Source organism: Mirounga angustirostris, unplaced genomic scaffold, assembly GCF_029215605.1.
Source record: "Mirounga angustirostris isolate CCGP_5_RB_7025 unplaced genomic scaffold, mMirAng1.0.hap1 SCAF_15, whole genome shotgun sequence".
In the NCBI taxonomy this organism is placed as follows: domain Eukaryota; kingdom Metazoa; phylum Chordata; class Mammalia; order Carnivora; family Phocidae; genus Mirounga; species Mirounga angustirostris.
In genome coordinates, this window is record NW_026991723.1 from 70,482,491 (window position 1) to 70,498,870 (window position 16,380).

Here is a 16,380-nt window from a genome sequence, read left to right on the forward strand (position 1 = left end):
AAAAAAGCTAATGACAAAAGGATATTATATTTCATAAAGTCTCAAAAATAAAGGAAAGAAACAAGAACCCCTATACTGTCCCATAGTTTTTACATAGTTTTATGTAGTTATATCGTGTTCCACTTACCCTGTCGCACTTTCTTCCTTCAGTTGAATGTCACCTCCAGGAGAGCTAAGACCTTGTCTGTCTTGTTCTCCCTCCGCTGAACAGCACACAGAATAGTACCTGACATACAGTGGGTGCTCCCTAAATACTGTTGAAAGACAACCTTCCCTCCCATTTCATAATGTTCATAAGGAACTACACAGTAGCCCTCTGAGTGCTGTATTATAATGTCCTTAGTGCCTCTCCTAATGTTAAATGTTTATCTGTGAGTAAACTGTTACTACTGACACACTAGAACACTGTAAGTCGGCCCATCTCACCAGAACTAACATTCCACCCTGAGGTCTGGGGCTAAAGCCCAAACTAGTTATAATACGCTTCTGTTTGACTCTGCTCTTTAAGAATCTTTCTAATTTGGAAACTGCATGTTGGTGGGTGTGGTAGATACTTAGAAGAAGAGTAAGTTCATCACCAAAACATCATCCCCTCCTTCATTCTGAAAACATGATTCAATGTGAAATAAAAATGTGTTTTCCTACCACTCCAAATGACTTTTCTTAGCTGATCCCTCCTTTTAAGAGTTTTCTAAAGTCAGTGGTTCAGGAAGAGCTCACCAAAAATATTCTGTAACTGCAAATCCCCTGGCTCTAGTAGACCGCTTGGCACAGAGATGGCCCTTTCCATTCCTAAACCCTGTGTGAGGACAGTGTGACTTTAAAGCTGATGTAAATCTACCAGGTGGATCTCTTAGGAGCATGGTATCCAGAACAACCAAACAGCCCACTTTAGGGGAAACAGTTAATATAGCAACAGCATGAGGCATGCAAAGCAAACTTTGAGAAGTAAAGCAAGAAATGCCAGAGAAATGGATGACTGTAAGAGAGAGAAAAAAAAAAAAAAAGTTGGGTCAACAACAAAAGCAAAATGTAACGAGAACAAATGTAAAGACAGCAAAATAGATCAATGGAGAAGAACTGACAGCTATAGAAGTGGAAAATAAGGAAAGGACTGAGTGGGAAAAAATATGGAAAAGGTACACAGGGCACTAAGAAAAAAAAATAAAATGAAAGGAAAGTGAGAAGGAATAACAAAAGAAAGATAAGAAAAGCTTTTTTTTAAAAAAAAGGGAAAAGATAAAGATTCAAGATAAGAAACATAAAAAGGTAAATAATTAAAAGCATGAAAAAAGTGATTATGTGAGAACAAAGATGAGAGGAGGAAAAAGTGTAAAAAGAGAAATCAGAGGAAAAGGAAGGACCAGTAAATTACATTCTGTGATGCTCATGTCCTTAAGTTTATCCTTTATAAAGCGTCTTTCATTTTCAGAATGATTTTGAAAACATTCCTTCGTAAGGTCAGTTACCTGCAGGGTGGGCGGAGGGCGGGTCCTCAGGGTTTGATTCGTACCCTGTGATGGAGATGGCCAAGGTTGCCAGAGTAGAAGCTGCCATGGAAATAACCTGCCCTGGTAACTCTGCTCCTGTAAAACAAGTATGTGTTCTTACAACTTTTTAAAGCAAAGTGGGAAACAACTGTTACAAGCGGAAATATAGTCCTAAGATTTCAAAAGCAATAAAACAAAATGGTTATTAACTGATCCACTGGACCAAGGGTTCTTTACCAAGGGAGAATGCTTAAGAATCAATAGGAAAGTCTGCTAAAAATCTGGCTCCTGGACTCTGCATATCAGTCTCCCTTAGGAACTTCACACTGGTGCATGCAGCTCAGAGTGGAGATCTAAATGTGGAGTCCTGCTTTTTTACTTTTTAACTTCACAACTTAATGTAAATGCACATCTCTGCTGAAAAACACTGCCACACCAAGTCTGTGAGTTTCCTGAATGCAGACTGTCTTACTCTCCTTTGCATTACTAGCTCCCAGTACTGTACGGAACAGCCAACACTCAGTGCCCTCGATAAGAACATTCCATGAATGAATAGGCAAACATATGGGTACAATGCAAAACCATATAGCTCCATAAGGTGCATAACTCAGCACAGGCAAAATCCACCACTGAGAGTCTAAAATACATTACTCTGTTTCATGTTATATGTTCCCATGTTAAGTTCCTAAAAGGTAGTACACCAAGCTTAATCATTTGCACTAAACTCAAATAAAACACTTACCAATGAGGTCTGTCTGTAATGGTCAGCCCTTAATCTGCTATGGCAGACAACACAGACTAGCTCACCCAGTGCCAGGTTCTAGCATGCTTTCCTCCTCCAAGGGACTGGAAAGCTACAGACTATACTCCTTAGATTCCCTTGCAGCTAAGGTCCCATGTATAAGGCAGTTTCTACCAAACAGGCACACCTGTACAAGACCCAGAAGACCAAAGTGGGACTGACTGTTATTTGGGCACTCGAGTGTCAAACAGTCATGGTTTTTCTGCAGGAACTTACTTAGCAGAAGTTCTAAAAGTTCTGCTATCTGATCTCTAACTTTGTGGCATTTTGCTCAAATAGTCCTTTGGTGTCACTGAGCACTTTTTCTGGTTATACTGCTTCTGCCTCTGTCAGATCCAAGCTTAATTGTCTGGTCTTCCCCAAAATTCTATATGCTAACCAATATCTCTTTCTATTCTAGCTAGTGTGGATTCTACTGTCCACAACTAAGAACATTAACACTCACCAAATCATACACCCATACTCATAGAGATGGGACCTCACTTTTGGTAGGCCAATATACAATGTAACAACAGAGAATTCTGCCAAACCAATGAAAATAGCTTTGACCATTCAGAAAGCCAATGAATTTCAGCTCCAAATGAATTCCACCTACTCAACAAATCCAAGGCTGGCCATGTCCCAGAGACAAGTAGTCCAGGCCCTGAAATGGCTCACCGGTAGACCGAACCATCAGGATCAAGAGCATTCATCTTACTCAACCATATCCTATTCTTCCTCTAATAAATGCCTAACAGAGGTATGTTTTTAGACAATCCAAGAGAAATTCAAACTCATGATCTGGGAAGAGAACAACTGGGACCTATTCTTCTGGCCTAAGTATGTAAGGTGTTTCCTACACGCCAATAAGGGAACAGGTTGAGAGGGAAAGACGCTGTCGGGGCGCCTGGGTGGCTCAGGCATTAAGCGCCTGCCTTCAGCTAAGGTCATGATCTCAGGGTCCTGGGATCGAGCCCCACATCGGGCTCCCTGCTCGGCGGAAAGCCTGCTTCTCCCTCTCCCACTCCCCCTGCTTATGTTCCCTCCCTCGCTGTCTCTCTCTCTATCAAATAAATAAATAAAATCTTAAAAAAAAAAAAAGAAAGAAAGAAAGACACTGTCTTTCATGCCTCACATGTTCTCATCACTCACTGTATTGAATGCTAGGGATAAAGACACAGACTCTACCCCCATGGAGTTTAGTGGAAGAGACAGATACGAATTAAAGAACCACATGGAAAAAAAAAATTCTTATCATACTTAGGGAATAATTTGTTAATTCACCTTAAAGAAAAAAAAAAAAAAAGAGGGGCACCTGGCTGGCTCACTTGATAGAGCATGTGTGCTACTCTTAATCTTGGGGTTGTGAGTTTGAGCCCCATACTGGGTGTACACATTACTTAAAAATTAAAAATTAAAAAAAAAACAACACACAAATGTGAATGCATACAAACTATAGTGACTGCTATAAGGGAAACATACTATTTTATGAACTCCTAACAGAAAAAATCTGACTTAGTCTGGAGAATCAGGAATAGCTTCTCTTTAAGAAATGAAAATGAAGCTGAGAATCAGACAACAAAAAAAAATAAAAGGCATACAAATTGGCAAAGAAGAAGTCAAACTCTCACTCACAGATGACATGATTCTCTATGTAGAAAACCCAAAGGACTCCACCAAAAAATTGCCAGAACTGATACAGGAAATCAGCAAAGTCACAGGATATAAAATCAATGCACAGAAGTTAGTCGCATTTCTATACACTAACAATGAGGCAGAAGAAAGAGAATTCAAGGAATTGACCCCATTTACAATTGCACCAAAAACCGTAAGATACCTAGGAATACACCTACCCAACGAGGTAAAGGATCTGTACTCTGTATAGAACACTCATGAAAGAAATTGAGGAATACAAAAAGAAATGGAAAAACATTCCATGCCCACGGATTGGAAGAACAAATATTGTTAAAATGTCTATGCTACCCAGAGCAATCTACACATTCAATGCAATCTCTATCAAAATACCATCAACTCTTTTCACAGAGCTGGAACGAAGAACCCTAAAATTTGTATGAAACCAAAAAAGACCCCAAATAGCCAAAGGAATGTTGAAAAAGAAAATCAAAACTGGAGGCATCACAATTCCAGATTTCAAGCTATATTACAAAGCTATAATCATCAAGACAGTATGGTACTGGCACAAAAACAGACACAGAGATCAATGGAACAGAATAGAGAACCCAGAAATGGACCCTCAACTCTATGGTCAACTAATCTTCAACGGAGCAGAAAGGATATCCAATGGAAAAAAGACAGTCTCTTCAACAAATGGTGTTGGGAAAATTGGGACAGCCACATGGAGAAGAATGAAACTGGACCATTTCCTTACACCATACACAAAAATATACTCAAAATGGATGAAAGACCTAAATGTGAGACAAGAATCCATCAAAATCCCAGAGGAGAACATGGGCAGCAACCTTTTTGACCTCGGCTGCAGCAATTTCTTGCTAGACACATCACCAAAGGCAAGGGAAACAAAAGCAAAAATGAACTACTAGGACTTCATCAAGATAAAAAGCTTTTGCACAGCAAAGGAAATAGTTGACAAAACTAAAAGGCAAAAAAAAAAAAAAAGCCTAAAAGGCAATCTATGGAATGGGAGAAGATATTTGCAAATGTCTTATCAGATAAAGGGCTAGTATCCAAAATCTATAAAGAACTTACACCCAGAAAACAAATAATCCAGTCAAGAAATGGGCAGAAGACATGGACATTTCTCCAAAGACAACATACAAATGGCCAACAGACACATGAAAAAATGCTCCACATCACTCAGCATCAGGGAAATGCAAATCAAAACCACAATGAGATACCACCTCACACCAGTCAGAATGGCTCAAATTAACAAGTCAGGAAACGACAGATGTTGGTGAGGATGCGGAGAAAGAAGAACCATCTTACACTGCTGGTGGCAATGCAGACTGGTGCAGCCACTCTGGAAAAGTTAAAAATAGAGCTACTGGGGCGCCTGGGTGGCTCAGTTGGTTAAGCCACTGCCTTCGGCTCAGGTCATGATCCTGGAGTCCCCGGATCGAGTCCTGCATCGGGCTCCCTGCTCAGCAAGGAGCCTGCTTCTCCCTCTAACCCTTCCCCCTCTAATGTTCTCTCTCACTCTCATTCTCGCTCTCTCAAATAAATAAATCTTTAAAAAAAAAAAGAGAGCTACTGTAGGACCCAGCTATTGCATTATTAGGTAGTTACCCAAAGGATACAAACACAGTGATTTGAAGGGGCACATGCACCCCAATGTTTATAGCAGAAATGTCCACAATAGCCAAAATACGGAAAGAGCCCAAATGTCCATCAACAGATGAATGGATAAAGAAGAGGTGGGATATATATATATAGTGTGTGTATACATACACACGCACACACAGAAGAAGATTACTCAGCCATCAAAAAGAATGAAATCTTGCCATTTGCAATGATGTAGACAGAACTAGAGGGTATTATGCTAAGCAAAATAAGTCAGAGAAAGACAAATACATGATTTCACTCATATGTGGAATTTAAGAAACAAAAGAGATGAACACAGGGGAAGGGAAGGAAAAATAAGACAAAAACAGAGAGGGAGACAAACCATAAGAAACTCTTAACCACAGGAAACACGCTGACGGTTGCTAGAGGGGAGATGGGGGAGGGTATCTGGGTGATGGGCATTAAGGAGAGCACTTGATGGAATGAGCATTGGGTGTTATATGCAACTGATGAATCACTAAATTCTACCACTGAAACTAATAATACACTAAGTTAATTAAATTGAATTTAAATTAAAATAAAATAAAATGCCAAAAAAAGAAAAGAAAATGAAGCTGATATACAAAGGATGAGAAGGAATTCATCAAGAGAATGTAAAGAACAGTATTTTGGGCAGAAGGAAGTGAGTAGGAAGGCTGTAAGCGAAGACACTAGCATGTTAAAGATAGTGTAAGAAGGTCAGTGTGTCCGGATCACAGCTAGCAGGAAACCGGTATCTAATAAACCAGGCTGGACATGGTGAGTCAGATGATGCACGTCACAGAAGATCAAAGTAAGTACTTTAGGCTTTATTCTGAAAGGAGTAGGAAAGTAGTGAAGAATTTTAAACAGGGTAATAATATTTCTACTGAAATGTTGAGATAATTGTAGCTTTACATGCAATTTTAAGAAATGAGGACAGAGAGATCTTGTCTACCCTTTACGCAGTTTCCCCTAGTGGTAACATCTTGCAACATTGAGGCACAATACTGTGATCAGGATTATCATCATGGACACAAGATACAGGGCAGGTTCATCACTGCAAGGATCTCTCATGTTGCCCCTTCAGGAGCACACCCAGCCGCCTGGTTTATAAATAAATGAACAGTTTTGAGATATAAAAAGATGACTCTTGCTGTCTGGTCAAGAGCAGATTGGAGGGGACCAAGAATGGGTACAGGGACAGAAGTTAACGGCAATACTACAGGCAAGACATGATGACAGCGTGGTCTGCAGCAGCTAGCAGGGGAGATGTCGGAAAAGTGGCCGCACTGAAGAGGCAGGGAGTAGTCAAAGTGGACCAGACGTGATGATGAACCCATGAAGGAAATGAAAGAGATTAAGGGTCAAAGGTAAGCCCCAAGTTTCCAGATTATGGTTATACAGATAACCACAAGGGAATACCATATTGACAACCATGGAGGGGAAACGGAGGAAGATCTGAACATATTAACATGCTTTTTTAGACTTCCAGACAGAATTTTCAAAAACTGATTACACCGGAGACAAGACAGGACTTAGCTTTCTGTGCACCCAAGAGAGGTTTCTTAGGCTCCACTCGAGAAAGAGGATGGGAATGCCTGATGACTAATGGCCTGGGACAGCACAGCAGAGACAGAAAAAGACCCCCAGTCAGAATGCAAACAAAGTATTCTCCCTTATGTAAGATTAAAGACTAGTCAAGGGTCCTAAATTACTAAACCCGCCTCTTCACAAGTAATTTAATCAAATAGTGACTCATCTTTGAGAGATTCTGAAAAATAAGTCCCTTGTATTAAGTCGCTCCACAGTAATGATGTTACAGCTCCTTAATTATGGATTTTCAGGGTGCCTGGGTGGCTCAGTTGGTTGGGCGACTGCCTTCGGCTCGGGTCGTGGTCCTGGAGTACCGGGATCGAGTCCCATATCAGGCTCCTTGCTCGGCGGGGGGTCTGCTTCTCCCTCTGACCCTCCCCCCTCTCATGTGCTCTCTCTTTCTCATTCTCTCTCTCTCAAATAAATAAATAAAATCTTTAAAAAAAAAAAAATTATGGATTTTCAGTTCAGCTGCAGTTTGACTTATATTTCTCAACTCCCATTAAATCCTCATTCACCAAACAGGTGATAAGAGGCTGAGAGCCAAGTCCCAAGCTCAGTCTGATATTTAGATGATCAGTTATGATTCAGTACATTAGGAGCTAATGTAAACACAAGTGTAGCATATTTGAGGAGCACAGAAAATGGAAACCTAATCCATGCTTGGGAGGTCAGGGAAGGACTTCCAAAGGTGCTACCTGACAAGAATGGTAAAAGATGCCACTCTTTAAATCCATTTAAATATGTTATCCAGATTAAAAAAAAAAAAAAAGACACAGCAAGTCTGTCTTGGAGAGGAAGAGGCTGGTATCTCAGAAGGCAGAGGGAGAAAAGGTTTCCCAAAAGACAAAAAAAGCAGGTGTAAAGACACAAAGGCAAGGAAAAGCAGAGTGTCCTGTTCAAAGAACTCTAAGAAGTCCAATAAGGCCAGGACGTACGGTACAATGAGAAGAGCGAAAAGATGCAAGGATGCAGAGGGAGAACGGAGCATCTCATACTTACTAGGCACCCAGGCAGTACAATCCATGCAACCCAGTGGCTGGGAGCACAGGGGCGGAAACAAGACCGTCCAGGTTCAAATCCCAGGTCTATTCCTTACTAGCTAGACGGCCATGGGCAAGTTACTTAAAATCCTCATGTATGGGACTTATATAAAATCCTATTTCATGTGACATTTAAGTGAAACAATACATATGAAATAATCAGAACAATGCCTGGTATGAAGGGCTTGCCCAATAAATGTTAGCTATTTCAAAACCATTGGCTTTGATAGTATAAACTATGAGCATAAGCCACTAGCACTCCTGTAGTATTTGTCTGTGCTTCTCATCCCCTTTCTACTTCATTGTATAGCCATTTTCCTAGATCTTATGCCCTTAGCCACATTTTTAGATCTCCCCACAGAGTTATGCAAAATATCTTGCATCCAGTAGGCACTGACAGACTCAAGGAAAAGACTAGTAAATTAAACCTTCACAATTATCGCTTAAAGACTCTCCAACTTGCTGATGTCACTAAAATAATGCAGTAAATATTCAGTGAATCATAGTTAAATCAATGAAAACTATGCAATATCATCCTCGTTGATACACAAACAATTCGACAAATTTTTAGAGTGCCTGAAACGTTGCAAAGGAATGAAAAGAGTAGCACACAGGGAAAATCCAGAGTACCTGAAAATTATGGATGTAAGATCTGATGACTGCTCTTATTCATCAAACAGGCACTTTAATGATTTCCGCTTTAGTGAAATCATCACTTGAAAAACCCCAAGGGTTCTGGCAGAAATGATGAACTAAAAACAAAAGAACGCCAGGACAGAGAATCTAGGCAAAGTCACAGTACTCGAAAAGAAACCCCAGCTAAAAATAGGCACACAGACAAGGGCACATAATCTTGGGACCTCAGAACTATAAACCAAACAAGGAAAGAACATCCAAGGTTTCAAGTATCAATCTACCCAGGGACAGGGCCAGCGTCAAGTGGAGGCCCAAATAACAGGGACCTAACACAAGGCCAAACAAGCAGGACACTAACATTAGCAGCCTAGCACCAGGGGATGGAAACTCATGGTCTGGCACGTAAGACACCAATCACATGTTTGGACAGTATCTGTTAACACGGCTAGCGCAACAACGGGCAGAACAGTGTTTCTAATACTCAGAGGATGATACATTTCGAGAACAGTCTAAATAAGGAGATATTCCATCTACTTAGTGCTCATTGACAGCGATAGTGGCAGATGCCAGAAATACATCCAAGGATGCTTACTGGAAGGGGGCTCTACCACAGGCCAAGTAAAATCTCCCAGCATGCAAAGTTCCCTTTGAAGAAGGCTTCTGTTTCCATCAATAATGTGGAAAATATGCCTCCCTCTCAGTGGCTTCTAGTATCACTTCATTATACTACTGGTCAATAGCAAGGGCTTGGATATGGACCAGTAAGAGCTTCTCTAGGCCTCTTTAAATGACTGTGTCAGACCGGGCAGTGACAGATGAGCAGTAAGAAATTTAGTTTATTCCTTTTCTTTTTCCAGTTTGGGCTCAACTGGACCAAACTTGTTCACTCATATTACATGTTACCCCAAAATGATTAAGGCAACTACTAAGCCTTCCCTGCTTAGGTATTTCTGATACCTTCCTAACACCTTCCTAAGGTATTCCCAATACCTTCCCTGCAAGGTATTTCTTTTTTTTTTTTTTTTTTAATTCTTACGTTAATCCCCATACATTACATCATTAGTTCTAGATGAAGTGTTCCATGATTCATTGTTTGTGCATAACACCCAGTGCTCCATGCAGAACGTGCCCTCCTCAATACCCATCACCAGGCTAACCCATCCTCCCACCCCCCTCCCCTCTAGAACCCTGTTTGTTTTTCAGAGTCCATCATCTCTCATGGTTCGTCTACCCCTCCGATTTCCCCCGCTTCATTCTTCCCCTCCCGCTACCTTCTTCTTTTTCTTTTTTTTTTTTCCTTAACATATATCCTGCAAGGTATTTCTGATCATTTATAAACAATCACCAATATTTGGAGGAACAGACCCAACTGTACTTGCCCTTACTTGTCAGACTGGGTGTCCAGGTTATCAAAGGTACATCTGGTGCTTGTTTGCCTAGCTTTTGAAAAAGCACTTCCAAGTGTAAATTTACTCAGAGTAAATGACTTTCTGAGTCTACGTTTCTTCACCTGTAAAATAAGTACCAACAAGGGCACCCAAGTGGCTCAGTCATTAGGCGTCTGCCTTCAGCTCAAGTCATGGCCCCAGGGTCCTGGACCGAGCCCTACATTGGGCTCCCTGCCCAGCGGGAAACCTGCTTCTCCCTCTCCCACTCCCCCTGCTTATGTTCCCTCTCTCACTGTGTCTCTCTCTGTCAAATTAATAAATCAAATAAATAAATAAATAAATAAATAAATAAATAAAATAAAATAAAATAAGTACCAACCCCAATGGATTATTAAGAAAATTAAATAAGATAGCATGTTTAAAGAGCCCAGCAGGGCCTCACTCATGTTGCTATTATTAACAATGTGAGTGTTCTTTCCTCACAAGCCAAGGGCACACCCTGAAGCTGGATTCCAGGTTTCTACCAAATGAGACATGATCCAGGAGGCAGAGAAGCTAGTTCCTGAACTTGTGGTAGGCCAATGGGGCCCACAGGTAAGACTGAGGAGCTCACAACTACAACTGAGTACAAGAGAGATCAGCAGTCACTCCCTTTTCAGGATGACTGATGCTTGTTCAAAGAGCCTGGTAAAGGGGAAGAACACCAGGCTCAGGGTCAAGGACCCTAAGTTTTAAATCTTAGCTCTACCAGTCGCCTGTGGGGGCAAGTTACTTAAACTCTGAAATTAAATGCCTTCATCAGCAAAATGGACATATCTACTTTACAAGGGTTTTTTTGGGGGGGGAGGGGTTGGGGATTATTTATGGATTTAAAAAGTACATTTTAAAAGACAGTACACACTTAACATTTTTTCCCTCCATTATCTTGGGAGTTCCAGAAAATGCCAAGTAAGAGTTCCCAAGGTCTAAGAGAAAACCATTGAGTAAGGCCCCTGGGTTCAGAAGGAACCACTGAAACTAACTCCACGATGATCCACAAGAAGAGTTTTCCAGATCTAGGAACTAAACAGCCTTCATGCTTTGATGCAAAGGATTTATCCTGTGAATCCAGTGAACCATACGCCCTAAAAACTCCTACAACAGCAAGAGTCAAAGCTCAGAAGACACAGAGAAAGATGCCTACACAGTTGACTATCAGACACATCCTCCAGTGGGATAGTGGAAATGATAAGGAATAAATGCACACATTGCCACAGCAGTGCATTTAAGCCTTCCTGGGCCTAAGTATATTAGAGTGACATCTCAGGACAGAACTGACTATAATAAAAGAGAAAGGCTGTCCTGATATGGACTAGATGGGTTGAGTTCTGATGCCTAAAAAACAAGGTTCTAGGGGCAAGAAGACTCAGAAATTTAGGGGAAAAAAATGTTTAAAAGGCTTATTTTATGATGAATATTATCTAGACTAGAAATTTGTAAAAGGACTCTAGATCAAGAATAATCTATTCTGGGGGAGCCCGGGTGGCTCAGTCGGTCGAGTGTCTGACTCTTGGTTTTGGCTCAGGTGATGATCTCATGGTTTTGGGATCTAGCCCCAGGTAGAACTCCGAGCTCAGTGGGGAGTCTGCTTGAGATTCTCTCTCCCTCTCCCTCTGCCCCTCCCTGCACTCTCTCTCTCTCTCTCCAAAATAAATAAATCTTTAAAAAAAAAAAAAAATTCTGAAATAGACTGGAATGAGAGTAAACAAAACAAAACAAAAAACAACATTTCCAAATCTGTTCTCAACATGTATTCTGTGTCCCTGTGATTTCCTTCCTTGTAATAGTCTAGAATACAAATACCAGAAATCTGGCTGGCATGCCAACACATCACTATGCTGGGTTTATCTCTGATAATAATAATCAAACATGAAAAATAATAATGATAATAATCAAATATGGCCTTCTTTCTCCCACAGCTCAAAACTTGGTCTTAGAATCCCAACTGCACAGCTCCCTCAGCTGCCATCACCAGCTGACTAGAATTTTTTTTTAAGACTTACTTGAGAGAGAGAGAACAAGCAAGGCGGGGAGGGGCAAAGGGAGAGGGTGAGAGAAACTTTATCAGACTCTGCGCTCAGCACAGAGCCACCACAAGACTCAATCTCACAACCCTGAGATCATGACCTGAGCCAAAACCAAGAGTCGGAGGCTTAACCGACTGTGTTGTCCAGGCGCCCCATAGCTGACTAGAATTTACACCCAAGAGAAAACCCATCTGAAATCCATTTTAACCTACATCATTCATATACTTGCAGCAACATATTTACGTAGCCCTGGACAAAAGCAGTCAAGAAAAGAACACTGTCCTTAAGAAATTAAAAATAGAACTACCATAGGATCCAGCAATTCCACTTCAGTGTATTTATCCAAAGAAAACAAAAACACTAACTGGAAAAGATTTATATGCCCCCATGTACATTACAGCATTACTTACAATCGCCAAGATATGGAAAAAACCTGTGTCCATCAATGGATGAATGGATAAAGAAAATGTGGTATGTGTACACAAGAGGAGGAAGGGGAAGGGAGGGGAGAGGGGAGGGAGGAGGGGAAGAAGAAATCTTGCCATTTGCAACAGTATGGATGGATCTTCAGGGCATTATGCTAAGTGAAATAACTCAGAAAAAGACAAATACCATATGATCTCACTTATATGTGGAAACTTACACACACACACACACAAACGCACACCAAGCTCACAGATACAGAGAATAGATTGGTGGTTGCCAGAGCTGGGGGTAGGAGATAGAAAAAATGGGTGCAGGGGATCAAAAGGTACAAACTTCATTACAAAATAAATCATAGAGATGTCACGTACAGCATGGTGTCTAAAGCTAATAAGACTGTACTGTGTATTTGAGAGTTGCCAAAAGAGAAAGTTCTCATCACAAGAAAAAAAAAAACTTGTTTGTACATACATAAGGTGACAGATGTTAACTAGACTTCTTATAATCACTTTGCAAGGTACTGATCAAACATCAAATCATTGTTGTATACCTGAAACTGATACAATGCTGTATGTCAAATATATCTTGAAAAAAAATTAAAGAAAAGAAAGAGAGGACTTTCCAGATGAACAAGAAAAAGAAAACCGTCCTGGGGTGAAGGGTGAGGGATAAGCTGAGTTATCTGAATCGTCACTATGAGCAGAAAAGGGGTGGGAGGGTGGGGGAGAGGAGATAAAGCTACCAAGAGGAACAAGACAGCTATTGTGGAAAGCTTAGTGGTCTAAGCTTTCCACAATAGCTGTCGAAACAGGAAGTTCACGTCTACTGGGCTGATACAGAACCACAGAGTCTAACAGATTGTGACCAGGAAGACAGGTTGAGCAAAGAAAACCCAGAAAGAGAGCAAAATAAAATCTTTCCTATTTTCCACTATCAGAGAGAGAAGGTTTCCAAGCAAAATAATAACCAAAGAGCAATTTAATTAAAAAACAAAGACAAAAACTATGAGATAGCAGTACAAAACACCACAAATAGCCTTGCGATTAGCATAAAATGAAGAGGCTGAGGATAATGTAGAAGTATACCGGACACAGAAAGGTGCTCATGACATAAAGTTTAAAATGTCGATTACAAAAGAGAACATTCACTATGAGCCAATTTTCTTGTGTTTTAAAGCCTGAAGGCACACAAGTCTTAAGGCACTAGTTAATGTTTAGGTGGACAGTGGGGTTTTGAATGATTTTTATTTTCTTTTTGTTCATTTCTCCAACTTAACAACAACAAAATATTGGAGAAATTAATTCTTTTTGAAAAATCTGCTGCGATTAGTAATTTGCTTTTACTGCATGTATAGCCCTCAGAAAGAAGGAATGAATGTCAGGTACAGTAAAGTTGTGTGTGCTCAGACCCACCTTTCCAGTCACAGCGGTCTCCACAGGGACGGATGAGGAGACGTCCACTCTGATGATCCGTTAGTATCTGGCCACCCCACACCTCACCTTACAACTCATTAGAGACCGGTGTCTTTAACAAACTGTTTCTGGATATAAATCACTTGCAACCAGGGCATTTCAAAAATACTCTTTAGGAGAAAATGATATATTCAGCTTGGTACTGGAAGTTCCAGCCAGAGCAGCCAGGCAAAAAAAAAAAGGGGGGGGGCATCCAAATTAGAAAGAAGTAAAACTATCTCTTTTCACAGATGACATGATCTTATATATGCATGATCCTACAGAAGCCACAAAAAACTAATAAAGCTTATGAATAAATTCAGCAAAGTTGCAGGACCCAAGATCAACCTTGAATTTGGCAATGGTATTTTTACATCAAAAGACACCAAAAGAACAAGCAACAAAAAAATTAGAAAACTCATAAAGATGTGGAAATTAAACAATACAATTCTGATTAACCAATGCGTCAAAGAAGAAATCAAAGAGTATCTCCACCCAAAGAAAATGAAAACACAACAAATGAAATTTATGGGATGGAAAAGCAGTTCTAAGAGGACAGTTTAGAGTGATAAATGCCTACATTAAGAAAAAACATATTGGGGCACCTGGGTGGCTCAGTAGGTTAAGCGTCTGCCTTCGGCTCAGGTCATGATCCCAGGACCGCACATTGGGCTCCCCGGTCAGCAGGGAGCCTGCTTCTCCCTCTGCCCTTCCCCTGCTCAGGCTCTCTCTCTCTCTCAAATAAATAAATAAATAAAAGAAGGAAGGGAAGGAGGAAGGGAGGGAGGGAGAGAGGGAGGGAGGGAGGGAGGGAGGGAGGGAGGGAGGGAGGAAGGAAGGAAGGAAGGAAGGAAGGAAGGAAGGAAGGAAAAATACAAATAAATAACCTAACTTTATGGCTAGCTGCTTAACGGGTACAGCCTTTCCTTTTAAAATGTCCTAAAACTAGATGGAAGTAGTGGTTGCACAACAATGCAAATGTACTAAATCCACCTTTAAAAAGTTAATGGTTAATTTTATATGAATTATACCCTTAAAAAATGAAAAAAGGAGGGAGAGTGGGGCACAGTCTTAAAACCTAAAATATTTTAAACATGTTTATCTTCTGTTCAGAAAATACCATAGATTTTAAAACAGATTTAAAGCACTTTCATCATTGCATGTTTTTTAAATAAAGCTACTTTCTCAAATACTTCTTTAAAGTAATATTAATAGAATGCCCTATTTCTTACCAGAAGACTCTTTTCCATTCTGTTTCTCATACAGCGTGCCCACAGACATCAGGAAAACAATAACCAGGAACACTGGAATTCTCCATGAGCCAGCCAGGGATGCTGAAAATTATTAACAGTTAACATTTTTAGTTAAATAAAAATCTAGCACTTGTCTTTAAAAGATTCAGTTTATTCTTAGCAACAGTATCTGAAGGTAAAGGTTAGATTAAAAAAAAAAAAGACTCAGTAGACTGACAGAACAATTTGGCATAGATGTCATTAACAAAATTATTTCACAGGGAAAAAAAATTCTTTTAAAGGCCATAAGACAGATGAAATCTCAGTTCAGGACTCCTCTCAGTTAAATCCAGCCCTGCTCTGAGGTCCCTGTTCTAAAGGACTGGGTATGTGCCAGCCTACCCTGAATGGGCTTCTATCACCTGAGGAATCAAGTCTGTTCTAAGGCACACCAGGATTTAAGACAATCCTGAACTCAAGCCTTTCTCTTAACCCCAAAGTGACCTGCATCAGGCACAGAACCTAAAGTCACGACTTCATTTCCTGAAAATACCACTGGGTGTGAACTCCCATCTCTCAAGAAAGGGTGAAATGGCCCAAAGGGGCACTGCAAAAAGCTTCAGTGTATCCTCAGTGTATAGGGCAAAAATGCTAACATTTTTCGTCCCTACCTGTAGCCATTTGCATTTCCCTGAGTTGATCTAGAGCCCCCTGGACTGCCTATTTCCCTCTGCTGTTTTCCCCAAATTCAAAATGAGTCACATCAGACATCAGGGGATCTTGCTAAAATATAACATACTCCTTAGGATTCCAAATCAGCAAAGCTAGAAAGTAATGTTTTGTTAATGTTTTGTTCCACATCAGACTCTAAGCAAAGACCTTTAGAGTGATAAGTGCCTACATTAAGAGAAAAAGATATTGGGGCGCCTGGGTGGCTCAGTAGGTTAAGCATCTGCCTTCAGCTCAGGTCATGGTGGCTCAGTAGGTTAAGCATG

At 40.5% G+C, this 16,380-nt stretch overlaps 1 protein-coding gene across 4 annotated transcripts in view; it reads right to left on the minus strand.

Annotated features, from left to right (window-relative positions):
• The window catches only part of TMEM245 (transmembrane protein 245), a 108,725-nt gene that overhangs the window by 81,416 nt on the left and 10,929 nt on the right, over positions 1-16,380 (minus strand). For all 4 annotated transcript variants that reach the window (XM_045882869.3, XM_045882870.3, XM_054509337.2 and 1 more), the window contains exons 3-4: positions 15,386-15,487; positions 1,470-1,586 (exon numbers count right to left, since the gene is read on the minus strand). In XM_045882869.3, coding sequence (XP_045738825.1) covers positions 1,470-1,586; positions 15,386-15,487 — 219 coding nt within the window. The remainder of the gene's footprint in view (positions 1-1,469; positions 1,587-15,385; positions 15,488-16,380) is intronic.